A 24,226-nucleotide genomic window follows, 5' to 3' on the forward strand; every position below is an offset into this window, starting at 1 on the left:
AATTCTATAATGAACCTATCTGAAAGAAGGCTTAATTAAAAATAGCAATTTTCAACATTTTTCTAACAAAAAAAAAGTATATATATATATATATATATATATATATATATATATATATATATATATATATATATATATATATATATATATATAAAGGACCGAGGAGACAGTAGCAAGGGTTGGGGTTTTCCGGCCCCGTATATTGTAAATTAGAACAAAAAAGCTGGTCAAAATTATAAACAAACAGTTCATAATGCGCGACGCCGACTCCTGGCGTCGCGCCATTTATTGGGGAGGAGCGGAAGTGGAGGGATGCGGGAAGGACCGCAAGGGAGGATGGGAAGGATGACGTCAGGGCAAGATGGCGGAGGAAGGGCGGAAGTATCGCACTGCGGTCAATCCAGGCCTATGGTGCAGGAAGGTCTTTCTTTCTATGAGGAAGCAGAGGGAGAAAGTTAATACCCCGCCATTCCCTGGCGAATGGTTTCCCAGGTGCTATCGAATCAATCCGCGGCCTCCTACTCGCGCGTGCGTGACAATATATATTATCGGCACCCCTGGAATTTTCCCAGAAAATGCACCATTTCTCCCAGAAAATTGTTACAATTACAAATGTTACCTTATATTTCATAATATTTTATATGTTACAAATTTTAACTTGATGTTGTACCTAATTAGCCCTAAACTGCCCTGTCTGGGGCTCTTCCCTGATTAAAAGCTTGACATTAGTTCAGATGGTAGGGCTTTCTTCTGCAAATCACTTATATTTGTTGGAATATTTGGTCACTGAATTTTTTTTTGCCAGGTATCACAAGCTAGTTACTTCAAAGCAAATAACTTCTCAACTTTGTATGAGAAACATTTACAATGGGTAAGCATTAGTCAAACTAAATTAATTGCTTTAAAGTCAGTTTTCAAAGCGTTTGCCAGTGGGCTTTCCATGCAAAGTTTTAATAAATGATCAAGAAGAGGAGGTGCCGTTGTTCCATTCCTCCTTTGTAAACTGTTGTTATAGAAGATTGTCTAACTCTGTTCTTCATGTAGTACTGGAAATGATGGTTAAATTTGTGCATGTCCACAAGTGCTGTTGAAGCATTGGTCAAAGTAGGCAACTGGCAATTGGTTTGTTTAAAAAGAACAGAAACAACAGATTTTGTTTCCATCCATTTTAATTTAATACTGGTTAGTTTTTGACCAGTAATTTTTGCAGTTTTAATTTCAGTTTACTTTTTATTTTTCGCTCACCTTTTAGTTATATTTCGTGTAACACTGCTTTTTTAGTTATTTTAGAGACAGTTTTAGTTAACAGTAAAAATCTTGCTCTGGCCATGTAACGTTTTTGGTTTACTGTCATTATAAAACTATTGATCAAGATTTCTCTAGGTCTTTAGATCTTTTGATGTGACGTTTATTCAGTAGTTCTGTCAACATTATGTGCTGCATGTTCACTTTCACTCCCTACGTCCAATATCCCTGTTGGTTTAATAGTGGATTAATTGAGGGCAGGTTTTTTGAAAAAACTGCAAACTTAAAAAAAATCACTGTTTTCGAGGTCTTTTCAAGTTGGGTTAAAGCTTTCATAAATTAGCTTTAAAACTTTGCCTATTTGATATTGATTGTATTTCTAATATCTTAGAATAAGTTGTTTTGTTTCAGTCAATTTTACAAGAGAAAGTTGTAGAGCTGTCACAGATGTGATATCACTTCAGTTGTTCATGTATGTAAATGATTAAGTTTAATGTTAACTTACAAGTAAGTTGTTCACAAAAATGAGAATCATCTGCTTTTTATCAAAATCAATTAGAAGTCTTGTTTTCTATTTGTTTATTTATTTTTTGTTTTACGATAACTAATACACATGAAAACGCAGTCACTTTTTATCTGCCTCCCTTTATTTAAAAAAAAAAAAAATCAATTGATAGAATTGAGGGAGTTCTACAAACATGCTATCATACTTTCATACTTACAGTGCCCTACCTAGGAGAGATCCTAGTCTCCTTATAGCCTCATTGAAGACATTGCTGTTGACAACCTTTTTATATTCAGTTCAGAAAGAAAGTGATCAGTAGAGTTGTATTAGTGTTTTCAGAATCATTCTGAGAAAGGGTAGTGAAAATAAAACCAGAGGCACCATAGCCTAGTTCTGCTTGTTTCCTAGTACTAGTGTAACAGTAGACAGTTTCTGGTGATTAACTGGAGACCCATTCAGGATTGGTTTCTTCCTTTTAGTGCCATGGTAGACTCTGACTTCCCACAACTCTGTAATGGAAAGACTAAATGAGAATATGGATATTAGACTTTGGAAATATGCAAATTGCAGGAAATTAATTTTTCATTAAAATTAAACATTAGCTTTCCCAGCAGCATAATGATTGAAATGACAAGGCAAACTGAAAAAAAAGTTTGTAGATCTTTAAGTACAAAGTTATTAGGTATTTCAGCAATTAACAAAGGGAAAATTATAGCGCTACAGGTTAAAGGTCACAAAACACGAAAACATCACCAATCTACTGTTAAAGAAATAAATAAAAACTATTATTTTCTATGTGAAACTTTGAAACTGTTTTACTTCTTTTTGAAGTGAAAAAGAGCAGTGGTAAAATTCAATATTACTGCATACCTATGTGAATGTCAAAATATGGAGGTTTCTTTTTCTTCATCTCTATGAGTCAAAAACCATTGCACCGTTTGAACTTCCAGCGGTACCTGTTTTAGGTTTACAGCGTGAAAGTTCTCCTTATGCTTACATTAGTTTCTTAAACAGAAAATTGTAAGTGCTGTGAGGCAGATCTTAATAAAGAAAACTATACAAGAATGCACATTTTAAATGAATACCTGAAAATAGTGCTGAATGCTGAGGTTCCAGATATGAATTTAAATATTAAGTATATAATTATTTTGAAAAAAAAATAGAAATGTTCTGCTACCTAGCACAACATTGAGTCAACATGCAGATTTGCTGTTGGTAGCGGTGCAGCAGTATTGAATTAACATAATACATTTTAAATTGTAAAATAATATCTATGACACTGAAGGGTAGGATTTCACTATTTGTGCATTTGTGTAGTGTATTGGAATAAGATGTGGTTGCAAATTCAAAACATTGCAGGAATGGAATGAAAGGTCAAGTTGATATGGTGTTTTTTAAAGGAAAGCAAGATGCTTACAAAAATGAGAGAAAGAATTGGTGTGAACATGACATATATTATGATGGGGAGAAGAAAGGTGAGGTTTGGGCACATGACGCATAGGGCCAATAAAGACAGGATGCACTATAAAAAGAGTGATTATCCAACATATAATCACATATAGTATAATACAACACATTTAGTGTGCCATTTGCAAAGATGTTTAGATGAGACCAGTTTTGCAACATATATATACTGTGAAATTTTATGGGATATATAGTCAGCCTAGCAGCAACAGTTTCCTTAAAATGGGCACACTTTTTATAAACAAAGTATATACTGTTTTTGTAGACTTTAACACATTATTACAAAATCACTTAAAACGTGGTGTAAGTAAATGTATATGGACTCATGAATCTAATATCTACAAAAGGCAATCGCAAAAATAAAATGAAAAGTTCAGCATAAATTCCTTTCTGTCATTCACAGCCTCAGATTGTGCTTAGTGGGGCCACAGCAACAGGCACAATAGCGACGCCATCAGCGGTTCAGCCAATAACCCCACAGAGAACAGTCCCAGGAGCTCCTGTGCCGCCAACAAACACTGCCACAGTAAGATCATTCTCATCATTTTTACTGTAAACTAGACTCTTCCGTATTAAATTAACCTTAGGTTTATTATATTAGATCAAAACATCCCAAAGCAGACATATTTAACCAGTGACATGAAATTTGTTAATCTGCTTTATTTGTCTTTACTTAATGTGATGCTAATTTAAGTAGCACTTATGTATAATAATTGTATTATTTCATATACTGTAACACTGTTAATTGTTTCCTTATGGAGGGCACTAGGATATTTGTCACATAAAGTAAGTTTTTTTTTAATTTAGCATATTGTATCTGGTATAGTGAAGGTCAGTTGGACTCAAGAATTAATGTATTCTTATTGTCTGTCCCCACTTTCGTACATCTTATCTGGTTTTGTTCTCTGTCCTCAGGTTTACTTATTTGTACCCTGTGTTTTAAATCAACATTACAAAAATGAAGCTTTTGCACTGAATTATTCTGAGTAGGGCGGCACGGTGGTGCAGTGGGTAGTGCTGCTGCCTCACAGTTTAGAGACCTGGGTTCGCTTCCCAGGTCTTCCCTGCGTGGAGTTTGCATGTTCTCCCCATGTCTGCGTAGGTTTCCACCGGGAGCTCCGGTTTTCTCCCACAGTCCAAAGACATGCAGGTTAGGTGCATTGGCGATTCTAAATTGTCCCTAGTGTGTACTTGGTGTGTGGTTTTGTGTGCCCTGCTGTGGGCTGGCGCCCTGCCCGGGGTTTGTTTCCTGCCTTGTCCCCTGTGTTGGCTGGGATTGGCTTCAGCAGACCCCCGTGACCCTGTAGTTAGGATATAGCGAGTTGGATAATGGATGGATTATTCTAAGTATACTTTAAAATTAAATTTTGAAATATTAAAGTTAGCTTCTTAATATTTGCAGATAATGGTTATCCCTGGGAGTGTAATGTACAGATTAATGCTAATACATTACATGGCTTGTTTTTAGTTGGAGCAGTGTCATTTGCTTTTTGAACTTTTGAAGAAAGAACCTGCATCAAAAAGTGCACCATGAAATAATGGTTCATTAACCCCTCTGCTTAGGGTTGAACTTTGTATTTGAACTCTACACTAATACTCTTGACACTATTTCACTAGCAGACTGGTGCCATGTAGGGACTTGACTGTGAACTATCCTAAATACCCATTTAACCTCCTTTCAGTATGAACAGACATTAGTCATATCATTGTCTCTTTTGAGATCTCAATAAGATATGATCACCTGCCACTATTTTTCATAAGCACAAAAATGTAATTGCTGGTATACTATTTTTTATTTTTGTTGTTTTGTTTTCTTTCTTATTGAGATTAGCATGTGTAAAAATCTTTTATATTAAATACATTTTTGTAAACATGGTAATCTCTTTCATATGCTTTACCTTACTTTACAGACAATAAAACTGATATTTAAAGGCAGAACTTGGTTAGCACTGTTTTCTGTCAATATTTTTCCCAACAAATTGCATTGTATGTGAACCCTATCGAGTCAAATAAGAAAAGTGCTTTCTAGCTGACACAAATGGAAATTGATAAATAATACTGTAAACAGATGGTGCCTCACCAGCGCATTATAAAGCTTGAGCATAACCTTCTTGGACTTGTACTCTACACATCGTGCTATAACCTAACATTTTGTTAGCTTTCTTAATGGTTTCTGAATACTTTCTGGAAGTTGATAGCGCAGAGTCCACTATGACTCCTCAATCCTTCTCATAAGGTGTACTCTTGACTTTCAGATCTCCCATTGTGTATTCAAACATAACATTTTTACTTTCTACATGTAATACACGTAGTTTTACAAATAATACTGTTATTCTATAGTATGTCTTTTAATGGCAGATGGCTTTTTTTGTCACAGCATGGTATCCACATACCTGCTGCATTGCATTTCATTCAAATTCGGTTCTTACCATTGTAGTTAAAAAGAATCCCGTGAAAATCAAAGTTCTGTATATATTGTGATCATGTACATCAGTAAATTGTTTGGCTCACTGTGTTGGTCTACATTAAAAGTATTCTAAACCCTCCACTGAATTATCAAAATAAATTAACAATATCTTAGTCTGCATTCATTCATCATTCTGAAGGGACAAGAAAAGCAAGATTAATGGAGAAAGGAGCACATATCAAATCTAAACCGCTGGACAAAACCAGTGTGGACAGTGTTTACTCCATATACATGGTAATCAAACTAGTGTCCAGTTACAGGAGCATTTTTATGTTTTGAGCATTGTGCCATTTGGTCTTAGCGCAAAAACAACAATTCATACCCTATCCAGAACACATTGAAATTGCCATAGCAGGTTGTTGAGTTACATAGAGGTCCTTAGTTAACTGTTTAAGCTTTTGACTGCAAGTGTTCATTTCATTGGAGCAGACTACTCTTTCATTAATAATTTTACTGTGGATATAAAAAGTCTACACACCCCTGCCAAAATCACAGATTTTGTGTAATAAAAAATGACTTCAAGATAAATCCTGCCAGAACTTGTTCCACTTTTATTGCAAATCTTTGCACAGAAGGTGAAAACAATTCAGAAACTTTATGAAAAAAGGAAAAGAAAACATACAAAATCCTGGTTGCATTAGCGTTCACACCCCCTAAACTAATACTTATTTAAAGCATCTTTTGATTTTATTGTAGCACTGAGTCTTTTTAGATAAGAGTCAATTATTTTGGCACATCTAGATTTAGTGATTTTTGCCTACTCCTTGCAAAAAATTTCCAGATCTATCAAATTACAAGGGCATCTCCTGTGCACAGCTCTCTTCAGGTCATCCCACAGATTTTCAACTGGATTAAGGTCTGGGCTCTGGCTGGGCCATTCCAAAACATTGATCCTCCTTTGATGAAGCGATTGCTTTGTTGATTTTGTATGCTTTTGGTTGTTGTCGTGCTGAAAGGTGAAGTTCCTCTTCAGCTTCTGAGGAGATACTCTAAGGGTTTGTGCCAAAATACAATAATAATTGGAGCTATTCATGATTCCATCTGCCTTGACTAAAGTTGCTCTTCCAGGTGAAGAAAAGCAGCCCCAAAGTATGGTGCTGCCTACACCATGCTTCACTGTGGGTATGGTGTTCTTTTGATGATGTGTTATTTTATTTATTTATTTTATTTTTCCAAGCATACCTTTTGGAATTATGGCCAGTTACATTTTTCCATGTGGTTTTGGGAGACTGGTATGCCTTTTTGTAAAGTTTAGCTGGGTTTGGATGTTTTTCTTTTTGAGAAAAGGCTTTCATCTTGCTACCCTACTCCACATCCTAGACATATGAAGAATGCGACTGATTGCTGTCACATTTAGAGAACATATGTACTTGCCTGGAAATCCTGAAGCTCCTTTAATGTTGCTGTAGGCCTCTTGGTGGCCTCCCTGACCACTTTTCTCCTTTTCTCATCAGTCTTGGAGGGATGTCATGATCTTGGTAAAGTCACTGTTGAGCCATATTTTCTCCACTTTTTGATGACTTTCTTCACCATGATACATGGGATGTTTAATGCTTTGAATACTTTTTTGTATCCCTGTCCTGATTGATACCTTTCAATGATGAGATCAAATTTATGTTTTAAAAACTCTTTGCAGACCATGGCTTTTGGAGTATGTTGCAACCAAGAGGATATCGGAATAATCTGACAAGAACAGCCACATTTTTTCCGAACTTAATCAGAACCACATTAATCGATGTCAGATGTATACTAAGTACTATTTAAGATGAGATTTATTGTGATTGTTTGATTCTGAATGCAGCTACATCCTTGATTATTACAGGGCACACTAATGCAACCAGGTTTTTGTATGATTTTCTTTTTCCTTTTTTCACTAAAAAGTTTCTGATTTGTTTTCACCATTGTTGTATAGATTGCAATTTTGCAATAAAGGTGGAATAAGTTCTGACAGGATTTATCTTGGTTCCATTGTTTTTATTACACAAAATTTTGGCAGGAGCACATAGATTCATATCCACAGTGTATCAATTTGAAAGCTGCATCAAACCACTGTGGAGCAATTAAATGTTCTTTTTTCATTTCACATTTCTAAATACTTTTTGTACATACTGATTTGCTGCCTCCCCTCATATTTGAGAATGCAATCACTGAGCACTGTCACTTCTTTTATTTTGGGTGAACCACCCAGCAAAGCTGCTAGCTCTCATATTTGACTTGCACACATTTTTGAAATTTCAAAAACTTCTATTGAAAAGCCCTGGTGAATTTTCAAACTTGTCTGTCTTGAAACAGAGATGCATTCTGTGAGACGTCAATTTTGGATTTGTTTTCTGTTTCAAATTTACTTTTAGAATAGATATCAGTATCTCAAATGCTTTTAACAGAACACTTAAAAGTATTTGGTACTCCAATATTTTTCTCAAAGTCTATTTCATGTCAACAAGAGACAGTCACATACATTGTTTTTCATTATCTCAAAGAAATAATGAATTAGTAAAGTGAGTGGTTTCCTGTAAATAGCTGGCAATCCACTCACTTTTGATTTTTTTTCAATACTTTGTCTTCAGCATAAGATACTTATTTTACATCAGCAGAATCATTCAGTGTTAAAAGTGGTATGACAGAAATTCTGTATCCATGTTTTGCCATGTTTTGTTTCTTTTGGCCTGACGTTTTCTTTTCAAGACATCCATGCTCAGAGTAAAGATAAACTGCAATAAAACTTATTTAAAACAGAGAATAAGTCATGAAATTTAAACAAGTCTTTGGAAAAGCTGCTTGTAAACATTTTCTTAAAAAGCAATCTGGAATCCTTAAAGTTTCACTTATTTTTCAACTTTTTAATTTGCTTTGGAGGTTTCTCAAAGAAAGTATCTAGTCATTCAAAATATAAATGTGTTGTGAGATGTTTTGTACCTTGTGAAATGATGTTGCTTAATAGTAAAATAAGTACAATACTCAATTAACTACATCAGATTTCTATTCATGCAATGAATACATGAGATTTTTTCTCTGAGGTTTCTGTACATGTTTTTGTTGTATATTTACCAGTAACATACCTAATCAAATTAGTTTCTGAATCTGGCATAACATAAATACTTTGGCTTTGATTATATCCAACTGATTCAGTAGTCTTAAGAATCTGAATCCTTGAAGTAAACAATACACAATATACTTGAACAACTCATGAAAAAATCAACTACAACACTCAGTGATACTACATACACATTTTTCATCTTATTCCTTTGCTGCAAACTACAATTGATTCTCATGTTTAATTTCTGTGCTGTACAATATATTTTAACAGTGTATAGCAAACTGAATCATGCAGCAATACTGTGCCTAACATTCCTTTTTAAAATGTCAGAGTACATAGTATTTCTGTTAGTGTCATATCATATGTCAGTTTTTCTTAACTTATGAACAGTAGTTAACTAAATAATGAACTTGTGTGACAGTCAGAATTTAGTGATTTTTTTGAACATGTGTTTTGAAATACAGACCTGTTTTGGACAGGAGGAGTAAACAGCCTTTGAGGAACCTAAGACAAAAATAATGGCTGTTAATCATTCTCTTTGACATGAGAGGACCAGTATCCCATTTAAACAGTATTGAACATAGTTTAATTTCGTCCCAATACATCTAATTCATGCTAACTAGACATTTTCTTCTGATACGTGGTGTACGCAATCAGTAAGTATTTTATAAGTAGTTCAAGTTCAACAATTAGATTCATTGGAAATCAGTGGTCAGTAAAATTAAGAGAGTTGTTCTTTTCGTGTAAAATCATAAGATGCATCGATATAAAAATTGAGTTGACAACTTGAAAAAAACTACAACAAAGTGTTTGGGAATTTTTATTTTTTTAAACACTAAACTATTATATTTACAGGAAACTTTAGAAAATGTCAAAAAGTGCAAGAACTTCTTATCTACATTAATCAAGCTAGCTTCAAGTGGTAAACAATCTTCAGAAACGGCAGCTAACGTAAAAGATCTTGTACAGAACCTGTTGGTAAGTATTTCCCATCTCTAAAAATAATCGCACCAAGGTTTTATGTTTAAAATGCCCAGGAAGGTTCTATTTTTTTAATGCCACCAGGGACCAGTATATGTATAAATGCACAGTGTATTACTTAAATAAAATTTAATTTTTATTATTAAGTGACTGATAAGCATTGAAAACTGTTACATTGTCTGACAAAAAAGAACAATAAAGTAGGCACTCTTTTAAAACCTTTCAGTCTTCTGGATTATTCTGTTATTTTTTACTTAAAATAAGACAGACATAATATTGTGATATCTGGCAAAGCATTAGTATACAAGTCCAGTCACACTAAACAAACATACTTCATGGGTGCAGGAAAGTGGTTTCCTATGTGTGCAGTAAAATAAACATTTGAATTAAATGTATTTGTATTTTTTGTTTACTGTATTTATATATCAGACTAGCTGTGCTGCCGTCTAAGACAAGTTGAAATTTAAGTAATCTACGTAGACCTCAGCATAATCGTTTCCGGTGCACCATCTTTTGGAAAGTATTTAGTGTATTGCATTTGTCATTCCAACAGATGTTGAATCATAAACATTTGTAGTAATAAAATGTGTTGCATTTGTCATTCCAATAGACAGCACATTACAGACATTGCCACTGCTTTTATGAATCCCATACCAAATGGTAAATAACAGACACAGGAACTGAGCAGACAAACAGATTCACAGACACACACTCACTTGTCTTTTTGTTAAGACTGAAGTGTCAGAGTTAGTAGGCCATAATGCGAGTCTACACTTTGTCTTATGTTAAACAAAATGATACTGTGTTTTTAATATCTTGTTTGTCATGGGGCTATGGTAGTGATTTGTTCCATGATGGTCGGATATGAAAGTAAGAATATCACTGTACTCTGTACATGTGACAGTATTACTACTGCTAGTGTTACTAATATACCTCTTCTTTTACAAATGAACCTAATAAGACTGATGCAACTAAATATTAATTTGTGGTTATTGTTTCTTTGTTACACAGTTGTTCTATTTCCTTTTTTTTATATATCTAGCAAAGAATATAATAGTTTAAACTCTTGCATATATAATTGCAAAAGTTTTAGGAAGCTTTTTTCTGTTCCATCATAACTGTGCCACTATGTATAAAACTAGGTCTATAAAGACATGGTTTGATATGGAGGAAGTCAAGTGGTCTGCGTAGAACCCTGAACTCACCGCAACTTAACACCATTGGGATGAACTGCAACGCTTATTGCAGGATAAGTGTTCTCGTGCCACATCAGTACTTGACATCGGTTTGGCTGAATGAGCACAGATTCTCACAGACACAATCTAGATGCCTTCCCTGTAGAATGGAAGCTGATATAGATACAAACAGCATGTGGGGGTGGGGTTTATGGGCTTGTGCAACTCTATTTTAATGTTCAAGGTTTTCAAATTGGATATCCACCTAAGCAACTTTTGCCCATACAATTTAGAAAAGGAGTTTACATAAAATCAGAAATTCCTGTCTTTTTCTCTACAAGTTTTATTCAAACTTGTAGCTAGTTTAATTCTCTCAGTAGCTTAATCTGTGTGGTTGCATACTCTTTGATGAAATTGCACCAAAACCTGCAGAAATGATCAATAAGTACTCATGTCTCATTAAGCATTATATTTTTTGAAAAATAATTTTATTTGCTTTTCCAGGAAGGAAAAATTGAAGCAGAAGATTTTACAAGCAGACTTTATCAGGAACTCCATTCCTCACCTCAGCCATATCTTGTGCCTTTCTTAAAGGTAACATTTCCTGTACATCTGACTTGAAAGTAATGTTTTCTTTTTAAGGAAACTTTTGATTTTGGCAGTAAAATATGTTTAGATTAAAGTAGAGAAAAGCCAAGCAAAATGACACCTTTTATTGGCTAACTAAAAAGATTACAATATGGAAGCTTTCGAGGCAACACAGACACCTTCTTCAGGCAAGATATAGATGTAGTTAGTCAATAAAAGGTGTCATTTTGCTTGGCTTTTCTCTACATTCATAATGGCTAACAAGGTACAACACCCTAGTACTTTAGATTAAAGTAAAAGAATGAGATATCTTTGTATGCAACTCTGACAGCTTGGAAAAGTGTATTGGCATGTTGGTGAATCATAAAGTTGTCATTTGTGACCTATGTTCATTTCTACAGAGAAGTTTGCCAGCTTTGCGGCAGCTTACACCTGATTCAGCAGCATTCATTCAGCAAAGCCAAGTGCAACAACCTATTGCTCAGGCCACTACGGCCCTTACATCTGTAACTCTGGGGAGCCCAATTCAGCGGTCTGCTGGAAAAGCTATAGCCACTGTGACAAGTACCCTCCAACAGCCTGTCATCAGCCTATCACAGACTGGGCACAATAAACCAGGACAAACAGCACCACTGGTAAGAAATTATTATTTTAATACATTATTTGTCCCAAATAACACTCCCAAAAACCCTAACTATTATTTTAATACATTATTTGTCCCAAATAACACTCCCAAAAAACCTAACCTCCCAAAAAATGGCAGCCTCTACCTTCAGATAAATACTTGCTTCAAAATATTTGATATTTGTTGAGCACTGCCTACTCTCATATATCCTTCCACAACATATAGTAAAGAATGAACTTTTACTATATCTTTTACCCACTTCTGGATGCTGAAAACCTATATATATATCAGTTTTTGTTTGTAGTTTTTAGCACTTGTTGCCTAACTGTGCTTTCCTTAACGTGTAAACACTTAATTTATGTGCCTTACTTCTGGGGAAAAGAAACCTAAAGGTGCAAAGTCTTTTACCTCAGAACCTTTTACTTTGAAATCTGTAGGAGTACATAAAATCACTGCATTGTAACAGAATGCCTCTATTGCTTCTTCTTTTTTGTCTTTTGGCTGCTCCAATTAGGGGTTGCCACAGTGGGTCTATCTTTTTCTGTATCTTCCTGTCTTCTGCATCTTGCTGTTTCATTTCCATCACCCGCATGTCCTCTCTCACTACATCCATTAACCTCCACTTAGGTGTTCCTTTTTTCCTCTTGCCTGGCAGCTCCTTCCTTAGCATATCCCAATATACCCAGCATCTCTCATTTGCACATGTCCAAACCAACACAATCTCGCCTCTCTGGTTTTGTCGCCAAACCGTCCAACCTGAGTTGACCCTCTGATGTACTCATTCCTAATCATGTCCATCCTCGTCACATCAAGTGCAAATCTTAACATCTTTAACTCAGCCATTTCTAGCTCTATCTCCTGTGTTTTCTTTAGTGCCACCGTCTCCAACCCATATAATATGGCTGGTCTCACTAACATCTTATAGACCTCCCTTTTCTCTCTTGCTGGTACCCGTCTGTCACAAATCACTCCTGACACTCTTCCCGACACACTCCATGCTGCCTGCACTCTCTTCTTCACCTCTTTGCCACACTCTCCATTACTCTGTACTGTTCATTCTGAGTATTTAAACTCATCCACCTTCACCAATTCTGCTCCTTGCATCCTCACCATTCCTCTGACCTCCCTCTCATTCACACACATGTGTTCCATCTTGGTCATACTGACCTTCATTCTTGTGCTCTCTCGGGCATATCTCCACCTCTCCAGGGTCACCTCAACCTGCTCCCTACTCTCATTACAGGTTACAGTGTTATTCTCAAACATCATAGTCCACAGGGATTCCTGTCTAATCTCGTCTGTCAACCTGTCAATCACTATTGCAAATAAGAAAAGGCTCAGAGCCGTTCCCTGATGTAATCCCCCCTTAAACTTGAGCGCATCCGTCACACCTACTGCAGACTTCATCACTGTCACAATTCCCTCACAGTGTTGTAATGTAACGAAGTAATAATAATTCATTATAGTACTTAAGTATTTTTTGGCAGTATCTGTACTTTACTTGAGTTTTTATATTTCTGACAACTTTCACTTTTACATCACTAAATTCCTTAAGCAAAAAGTATACTTTTACTCTGATACATTTCCCTTAAGCATCTTTGTTACAAAAGAGCCATAGCATGGCAAAATGACACCTGGTGCCAAAAGGGAAAATAAGCACCCTTCTTCAATCAAAATGAATAAAACAAATTTATTATATTCACTAAAAAACATTAGTTTTGAATTTTATTTATTTACATAAACAAATTACGATTTTTTGTTAAAATGAACACAATATATACAACATAAACGTACAGGACAGAACAAAATTTGGCCATGTGTAACAATTGAACATTTGTACCCTATACACTAATAAACAAAAAATTAATATAATAATATACAAAATTAACAAAATAATATACGAAATTAGCTTACCTTAAATAATAGCAGAAACACACCGAGAGCATAGAGATACAAGTAAATAGAGGATCACTATGAGAGCGTAATGACTGGTTGTGCATCGCGGTTCCAACAATAAAGGTGCACACAATTGTGCGTTTACATATTAATGGCTTGGCGGTTTTCAAGCAGTGCATCATTCTCGCTGTTATTTTACTTAGAACTGTACTTTTATTTCCAACAATTCAGCAGTGATTGTAAAAGACAACATAAAGACATTTCAATGTGCAAAAAATAAAAAATATCTATAAAGGTTTTACTAATTTTCAGTGATATTAATGTTTTTAATTTTTTTTTTCATCTTTTTAACCTGAAACAACCATGTCATTGATCAGTGCCCTTCGAAGGCCAGCACCTGGCACGGGTGCACAGTGCAGACCACCCATGCTATGGCTATGTTGCTTATAACATTAATTCAAAGCAAAACTTTTGACAAAACTGCCCATTATTGTGAAACACTCTTAAATTACTACCTTTCCTCAAGTACTATTATTTACACCAATGGAGGGAATACTCATGGTTGTGCCAAGTTAAAGAAGAGCATCCAAAATTCAATTAATAAATAAAAAAAATTAAAATGATTATTATTGTCAGTGGCACAAATTAAGGCTAGCTGATGCACATAATTAACTTATTACAGTTGCAGATAGGATAAAAGTAATATGGAACTGTGTGTTACTGAGTATCTTTTAAATCCTGTAACTGTATCCTGAGGGATAGATTAAGGAAGGGAGAGAGAGTGGGAAGAAAGGAGGGGTGGATTAATGAATGGAAAGAAGAAAGTTGTGAAGACCTAGTTTTCCTGCAACTGTAAAACAGGCTCCATTTTAATGTGGTGTACATGCTTAAAAGAATAAACATAATTCTACAAAATGTGCCTACTTTTTTATTACCAACATTTACTTTTACTTTCAATACTTAAGTAAAGAAAATATGAGATACTTTAATAAGACTTTTACTCAAGTAGTATACTAATAGGAAACTTTAACTTTTACCAAAGTCATTTTCTGGTAAGATACTTGTACTTTTACCCAAGTGGGGATTTCAGGTACTTTATGCAACACTGTTCCCTTGTGCCTATCCTCTACCACTTTTACATAATTCTCTGCCACTTCCGACTTCCTCACATACGAGTAATACCACAATTCCCCTATAAGCACCCTCTCATATGCTTTTTCATAATCTCAAAAAAACACACTCCATACTTTTCCATCAACACCCTCTGAACAAACATTGCATCTGTAGTGCTCTTTCCTAGTATGAAACCATACTGCTGCTCGCTATTCATCACCTCCCTTCTTAACCTAGCTTCCACTACTCTTTCCCATAACTTCATGCTGCGGCTGATTAATTTTATCCCTTTGTAGTTACGAAACGTCTGAACATCACCCTTATTCTTAAAAATCAGTATCAGTACATTTCTTTTCCAATCCTCAGGCATTCTCTCAGTTTCCAAGATTGCATTAAACAATCTGGTTAAAAACTCCATTGCCATCTCTCCTAAACACCACCATACTTCCACAGGTATGTATTCTGGACCAACAGCCTTCCCATTCTTCATTCTCTTCATAGCTGTCCTTACTTCCCCCTTGCTAATCTGTTACACTTCCTGGTTCACAATCTCCACATCATCCAATATTCTCTCTCTCTCTCTCTCTCTTTCTCTTCATTCCTCAACCTCTCAAAGTACTCTTTACATCTTTTCAATACATTCTTCTCGCTTGTGAGTATGTTTCCATCATTACCCTTTATCACCCTAACCTTCTACTCCTCTTTCCCACCTCAGTCCCTCTGCCTAGTCAATCAGTGGAGGTGCTTTTCTCTCTCCTTAGTGTCCAATCTCTCATACAACTCATTAAACACATTTTCTATAGCCTTTGCCACCTCTCTCTTCACCTTATGCCTTATCTCCTTGTACTCCTGTCTACTTTCTTCATCTCTCTTGATTATACCACTTCTTCTTCGCCAACCTCTTCCTCTGTATATTCTGTTGTACTTATTCCACCACCAGGTTTCCTTGTCCTCCTTCCTCTGCCTCGATGTCACACTAAGCACCCATCAAGCTGTCTCCCTTATCACTTCTGCTGTAGTTGCCAAGCTATCTGGTAACACTTCACTGCCACCCAGTGCCTGTCTTACCTCCTCTCTGAACTCCACCTTACAGTCTACATTTTTCAACTTGCACCATTTGATCCTTGGCTCTGCCCTCACTCTCCTCCTCTTCTTGATCTCCAATGTCATCTTACAGATCACCATCCTATGCTGCATAACTACGCTTTTCCCTGCCACCACTTTGCAGTCTCTAATCTCCTTCAAACTGACTCTCCTGCAGAGGATATAATCTTCCTGTGTGCATGTTCCTCCACTCTTGTATATCACCCTCTGTTTCTCCATCTTCTTGGAGTTCATTCTTCTTGATGCATATTTACCACAGCCATGCCCATCCTTTCAGCAAATTCCACTGTCATCTGACCTTCTGCATTTCTCTCCTTGACAACACACTTACCCATCATCTCCTTATTCCCCCTGTTCCCTTCACCAACATGTTCACTGAAATCTGCTCCAGTCACCACTGTCTATCCCTTGGGTACACTCTCTATCAATTCATCCAACTCACTCCAGAAATCATTCTCATCCATCGGACACCCAATTTCCTGGGCATATTCACCTTGAACATTCATTATCATACCTTCAGTTTCCAGCTTCATAATCAACACTCTGTCTGACACTCTTTTCACTTCCAAAACACTCTTGAAATAATGTTAATCAGGATAATTACCCCATTTATCCTCCCATCCATACCATGGTAGAAAATTTGAACCCACCTCCAATACCCCTGGCCTTGCTCCCCTTCCATCTGGTCTCTTGCATACACAATATATCAGCCTTCCTCCTCTTCATCAAATTAGCCAACTCTTTCTCTTACCTGTCATACTGCCAACATTCAAAGTTCCTACTGTCACTTTCACTCACCTATCCTTCCTCCTCTCCTCCTGCCTCCAGACATGCCTTCTCTCTCTTCTTCTTCTTTGACCAACAGTAGTCCAATTTCCCCCAGCACCCTGTTGGCTAACAGTACTGGTGGCAGCCATTGTTAACCCGGGTCTCAACCTATCCGGTATGCAAATCTGTATTGTTGTCCACATATTGATCTGGCAAAATTTTACATAGGATACCCTTCGTGATGTAACCATTCCCATTTATCCAGGGTTTGGGACCAACACTAAGAAGCACACTGATTTGTTTATCCCCCATGGCTCAGTTTCTGTCTCTACTGCGTCTAAGACAAACAAATAATGGCAGTGTTCTTGCTTAGTTTATAATTGTGTTTAACAGTACCCTGGTATAGTGGCATTCCTCTCATTAAGGCTATGTTGACTGTTGTTCATTTACCTACATTATTTCTATGTCCACATAGTGAAGAGAAAGTGCAGAATACAAAAGAAAAATCAGTCATATTCTAAGCTCATGTTCATATGACTACAAAGTAGCACAGCACATTTTTAAAAAAGGCACATTTTATGTGTGAATGCACATGGAAGGGGCCCACTAAATTCAATATGGCATTTAGTGTTTTTTAAGCTATAAAACTCAAAACATAGGAAGCCTGCCCTTTGCCATATGTTATCAACCATTGGCATAATCTACATCACATGCAGAGCTGCCTTGAGTATTACTGTATTTGTTTTAAATTTGATTATAAAGTTAGTGGATGCGCTTCATTACTTCTTACATCTTAAATGGGTGATTACATTCTCCCAATAAAATGTGTTCTTTCATTCCTTTTTAGACTTAAAAAAGTTGTTTTCTTTCAAAGTAAAACTTGAATAATTTAATTCTTCAGTTTTTTTTTTTTTACCTCAAATACATGCTTCTAGGCACCTGTGCTACCTACTGAGACTACAGCTTTCTCCTGTAAGTTCTGTCCTTAAATGAGAGAACAAAGTAGCCGACTTTTATAAGTCAACAGTGGAAAAATAATTTAGGCGACCAGATGTGGTGAAATTTATGTGCACATACTCCACTAATATTACAGATGTATTTCCATGGACAGGAAAACCGCCTGAATGCAGAGAAGTGGCACAAAGTGCCACCGCAAGATATAGAGAAGAGAAACACAATAGAGGAGAGTTAGTAATGGTATATAATTGTACTAATTATATTTTTGTATCTGTGACTAACAAACTGAGATGCAATATATACAGCTAATCAGCACCTCTAATAGATTAAAGTAGTCAGTGAAGGGGAATTTCTTATATAAGCAGCCAGATCATTCTTCAGCTTTTTGGCCCTGTAATTAAAAGTTCCATCTTCCAATGTTGTTTTACTAAACCTTGGAAGTTTTTTATAAATCCTGCCTCTTTAGATTTTAAACTAGTTTGTAATTAATATTAGGTTTAGACGGGTAAGTAGGGCTTGGCTATTTAAGGCTTTAGATGTAGAAAAGAGGATTTTGATATCAGCCGTAAGCTTAACTGGAAGCAAGTACTGTATGAAGACATAAGAACAAGGGTTATGGGGTTGTACTCTGTAGTTCTTGTAATGATTCTTGCAGTGGCATTTTGAATTAACTGAAAGCTGCATAAAGAACATCCTGTGACTAACACATCATAGTCGTCAATCCTACTAGAAATAAGGACTATGGTGATGCAAGTAATGGGTTAGTGGCAGTGTACAACTTTTTATTTAAAACAGTGCATCTCAGGCTTTGTGGATGTGTGCTTTTGGGTGGCCGTGGGGTTTTTGATGTGGAGGTGAGCAGATTGTGTAATTAGGTCAGCTGTTCTGCACTCCACAGGTTATTAATTAAATACCGCACCCACAGAGGTAAAAAGGGATCCTGAAACAGCGAAGGAGAGGGATTTGAGAAAGAATAAGAGAGCAGGACGTTAAAATAAAAAGGAAAGCAAAAAGTAGAGCCAGAATTCAGGTGGAACTGGTGCTACGAAATGGAGGCAAGCTGTCAGGAACAATGTCCTGGGTGAAGGGAGTTGATCGTGCTGATGGTGGCGAGGTTGATCTTGCTGAGCACACAAGGAGCAGGAGCAACCAACCTCTCCTGGAAGCCGCACCGGTACCAAGAGATTGTGGCAGGAGAAGAGAGCATGTTTCTCAGGGTCCCCACTGAACACTGAGAGATGGTAGTGGGGACACAAGACGCATAAAAAGGTTGACTGTGCTTGTCAAAGTGCATCTCTGCCTGCTGAGCAGACTATAAAAGTAAACAGTAGGGGTGTTAGATAAGAAGGATGCACCAAAACTAGTGATGGGTTTTAAAGGGACAGATCCTGACTGTTATTAGCCTTAGATTTTAACTTGTTTTTGGATTTATTTATTTATGGCATTTTAACCTCCCACTGGACCCTGATTTGTGTTGAGAATTATGTATTGATTTAAGTATTAGAAGATATTGCACTGCTCTTTATTTTAAACACTTTGATTGAAAATAAGAAGCACAGCACACTGTTTTGCACCTTTCTCTAGTTGTTATGTGTCTTCATTGCCCAGTTGATCCTTGGTTTATGAATATCGATATCCTGGGTCCAAGTATAAGTAGCCTGCTGTGGCCAACTATGGCAACCCAGGTATCAAAGTGTATGAATTAATTTCTCTGTATCTTCTGTATTTAGAAACCTTTTTAATTATCTAGTATTTTTAAGTTGAAATAGCAGGTTTTGGATAGTTTTGTAATGTGATTTTAAAGATATACTACTGTCAAAGGTAACACATTAAGATGCGTGTTTATTCAATAAACCTAATGGTTGGTCCAGCTGTGACAGCATATTGTTGCAGTCTTGCATCATTCCCCAAAATACCTAACACACATCCATCCACTCTTTTAATACACTGACACAATTAATTTAGGACTATTAGAGAAACATCATTTGGTATAAAAGAAAGGTATTGCTGAGGATCATCTGCATATGAGTGAAAATTAATGTTAAGTTTACATATAATAGTTCCTAAAGGAAGCATTTTAAGTAAACAGTAATGGACCTAGAACCGAGCCTTGAACAATACTGTATGTAACTTGTAAATATAATAACATACTGCTAGCACATTTCTGTACTAAAATCGAAGAATATGAAACATACTATGCGATGACTGTGTCAGAGGGCCCAAAATAGTTTTCCAGTTTAGGCAGCAGAACAGAGTAGTCCATGGTGTGAAAGGCTGCTCTTAAATCTAACAATATAATTACTATTGACTTTGCTTCATCAGAGGGTGTGGTTTACAACACTGGTTAGTTCTTTTTATGTGACCAATTAAGAGGGCAGGCTAGAATTTGTCAAATAAATTGTGATATATAAAGTGAGACTAAAGGTGTATGGCAGCTACTTTCTCAATAATTTTAGAAGGAAAGGATACATTTTAAATAGGTTTATAATTGTTAAGCATATGTTGGTCTAGTTCTGTTTTTTTTTTTTTGTTCCTCAGTAAAGTTTTGATATCTGACACTTTTAGTGCATTAGGTGTCAGTTGGTAATGAACTATTGATAATGCTAAGATAATGCCAGAGCAGCCATTAAGCTTTTCACTACTTTTGCTGGGACTGGATCTAAGGATCATGTAGCAGACTTCGTTTTAGAAATTAAAGTTGTGACTTCCTCTTTCGTAATCAAGTTAAATTAGTAAAGTGGTGTAAGCAGGTGTTCAACACAGTAGTATTTAGTTTCTGAGGTGTCTGGCATCTTAAATTGTCAAATTTAGCATTAAACAATTTTTTTGAAATTCTTTTTGTCTTTAACTACCATTTATTTGAGATGGTAGGAATTTTTGAAGTTGAAGTTGTTTCTTCGTAGTCATAGTATATGTTTATTTGCAATATGAAATCGTTTCTAAAAGGAAGGATTTTTTTTAAATAAATTTAACAAAATACCTAGCCTATTTTGCATTTTAAAATGGAAGTGAATAGGCCAGGATCCAAACATGAAAACAAAAAGCATTAAAACTTCTCAAATACGTGCACTTTGAAGTAGCAAAGGCGTCAATTAAGAAAACATGCATTCTGCATTTTTGAGGCATACTTGTGAGAACAAATGTAAACTGTAAGTAATACATTTTTCTTGGATTCTTGGTACTATTTTCCTGAGGTAAGGATACATTTCCTGTTCACTGCTGGTTCATAGCAGCCATCATGGGTAGAGTTCTGGCATTTTCCAAAGGTGTACCACCAATTTTTCAAATTTCCTTAACTTTAGGCTGTGTATTATTATACCTTTGTCTCTGTTGTTTTGTTTGTGCAACATTTATATTGTGCCATGGCTTATAACAAATGATGTCCTGCACATAAGTGTTACAGTTGTTCTGAAATCATTGGATTTGATTATACATCCGCTTTGATTCAATGTACATATTCAAGTTGGTTTTTTTTTATGTTTTGTACTCAAAAACATTTTATGGGCAATGGTATCACACATACTAAACCACATACAGACACTGGTTTAGTAATAGATGCAGACAATTAAACCTCTTTAGCTTCGAACAGAGAAGTCTGCGTTGGGTCCTAATACAGGTTTTCAAAATTCTCAATGGCGCTGATAGAGTAGATCCAGCAGATCTAGATTCAGTTTAATGGTGAATCACATTCTCAAGGATACCAGTAGAAATTAGGAAGAAGTACATTCAGGACTAAAGTCAGAAAGCACTTTTATATGACAAGAGGTGTGGAAATTGAGTGTAGAAATGTAGCTGAAGGAGAAAATTTGGCAACCTTTAAGAAGTACCTGGATGAGACATTGGGACAGCTTAGCTATTAACTAAAAAAAAAACTTGATAACTGAATGGCCTTCTTTCATTTGTCAGATTTCTTGTGTTGTATTGATGGATATCAATCTATCAGTTCATTAGTTATCCATGTTGCCTTTCGCAATACCAATAATTCATATACAGTACAAAAAAAAGTTAAGACACATGCACAAGGACGGAAATTATTGTAGTGTGTGAAGATTAGTGTTTATCAACAAAATTTGTCAAAACTTTTTTGCAGCGAATATGCTGTATTCACTGGCAATCTTGTTTGCCGAATATTTTCTTGATAATTCACTCTGTGGTCCACTTAGGCAAACATTTTCCCCCACACCCCAAAATGCTTTGCAAGGCCAGTGTGACATCACAGAGCTGTAGTAGCCATGCAATGAACTGTCATGCAGGCATACTGTAAGCTTATTGTGGAGCTGTTTCTGGCATGTGTGATGTTACCACCATTTCAGTACTCCAGCCTTCCACCCTGCATTTAAAAAAAAAAAAAAAAACTTGCATTATTTTCATTGTGAGTGATACATTAGTTGATCAAAATGAGAATATTATGAGTACTGCCACAGAACCACATGGCTGTTTATGCATGCAAATTAGTCATGTGCCCAGTTGCAATCTCAAAACAATCCTTAAAGGAGACCTCTCCTCCCCGTCCACAGAAATAAAACACATGCGACCTTGTGAAATAATAATAATAATAACAAAAGATTTATTACTGTGAACAGGATGTTGCTACCATCTCCATGCAAAAAAGTGCACAGCATCTGCATAGAAATCAGAAACAAAATATGTCATTCTAGTAGGGCCTGGTTCTGAGACATCAAACAATGGAAACAAGCCTCTGTTTTGTTGCATGGCTAATGTGGTGTCCAAGATTGGAACTTTGTGAACACAATGATGTGTAATACATATTTATATATACATTTTTTAGTTATTGCTGTTTTGTGCCCATTTGTTGTTTTGTGGTTTTCATTTTGTTTGCATTTTTTTGTTGTTTGAGGTACAGTGGCACAGTGGTCAGTCTTGCTGCCTCATAGGTCAGATCACATTTTTAAACCAAAACAATCATTCCAACAGAGCTGGCAGACATTCTCTAGCCTTCTTGGACAATTAAAACACCATTACACCGTTAGAAGCCACTCAAACCTAGTTCAGTTCATCCTTCCCCATCAACTTCAATGCATTATACAGAGTTCTGTGAAGTTTGCAAACATTTACGTAATTTCGCCATATTCACAGGGAAACGAAATCTATAGGTTCGGTCAACACTAGGGAGGATTTTAACTTCTGCCCATTCAAGGATCTCTGTTGAACCTGCCAGCCAGAATGCCAGATATATAAAGAGATCTATACAATTTATGAACAAAGTTCAAAAATCAGCAAATTGTACATTAATGCATTCACTTTCTCTGTTGTAGTTCAGACATGGTGATAGACAATTTTTCAAGAAATAACTCAAAAACACTTGCTGCAGTAAGCCAAATAGTACAATTTAGTCATAATATAAGTACAGTAGAAGATAGATACATACAAGTATTCATTTTTAAAGACATGATAGCTGGAATGGCACCCGAACTGGGATGAAGAATGGTCTCATACCGAACCTTAAGGCAATTGCGGAAGTACAGCTTGGATAGATGTGCAACCAGGCAAGGGTGGTTCCAGGTTTTAATCCCAATCGGGTAGACAGACGAATGAACGTGGGAAGTGTGTATACCAGGAACATTTCATTTCCCAGTACCACAGGTTACAGGGCTCCTCTGGCATGGTCCCAGTTTAAACTCCCGCAAAGTTGCATGGGAATCATACCTTGGAAGAGCAGCCTTGTTAGGACCCTTAGATGCCGCCAGAAGGTGCTACCAATTGAAGACTTCCCTGTTTTGAGGTGCTTCTGTCTGACCTAGAAGTGCTTCCATCATTTCGATGGCACCATAAGTATTCTTGCGTCCAGCATAAAAGGAGCCATCTCACCTCAGTCGAGGAGTTGGTAAACAAGGTGTTCCTGGGAGGAGTGGAGGAAAAGAAAAGGAAACCGAATTGTGAATTTGAACCCGTAGAATAGAAGCTTTAATAAAAAAGGTATTTTGAACCTGGGGCTAGTGTCTGTGCACTTCTGTCTGTAGTCTGGGGCTCTGTGGTGCTCCCTATTGGTCACAATACAGTGGAACCTTGGGTCATGAACGTCCCAGAACACGTACAAATCAGGTTACAACCAAAAAGTTCGGCTAACTTTTGCATCTGTTCACGACCACACACTCAGGTGATGAACAAGCCAGTTTCCCTTCCGGTTCGTATGCCCCGATGATTTCCACACGTGTTCAGTCTCTCCCTGTACATTGGTCTCGGTCAGATGTGCGTGCATTCGCTGTGAACTCTTTGTGCTCTATTTCGTGTGCTTTTGCATTAATTTTGCAATTAATCATGGCCTCTAAGCAAGTGAAGA

At 36.4% G+C, this 24,226-nt stretch overlaps 1 protein-coding gene across 2 annotated transcripts in view; it reads left to right on the forward strand.

Annotated features, from left to right (window-relative positions):
• The window catches only part of taf4a (TAF4A RNA polymerase II, TATA box binding protein (TBP)-associated factor), a 113,576-nt gene that overhangs the window by 44,244 nt on the left and 45,106 nt on the right, over nucleotides 1-24,226 (forward strand). For both annotated transcript variants that reach the window (XM_039734444.1, XM_039734445.1), the window contains exons 5-8: nucleotides 3,618-3,740; nucleotides 9,574-9,696; nucleotides 11,379-11,468; nucleotides 11,864-12,097. In XM_039734444.1, the coding sequence (XP_039590378.1) occupies nucleotides 3,618-3,740; nucleotides 9,574-9,696; nucleotides 11,379-11,468; nucleotides 11,864-12,097 (570 nt within the window). The remainder of the gene's footprint in view (nucleotides 1-3,617; nucleotides 3,741-9,573; nucleotides 9,697-11,378; nucleotides 11,469-11,863; nucleotides 12,098-24,226) is intronic.

The sequence above is a fragment of the Polypterus senegalus genome, chromosome 14 (genome assembly GCF_016835505.1).
Source record: "Polypterus senegalus isolate Bchr_013 chromosome 14, ASM1683550v1, whole genome shotgun sequence".
Taxonomy (NCBI): Eukaryota; Metazoa; Chordata; class Cladistia; order Polypteriformes; family Polypteridae; genus Polypterus; species Polypterus senegalus.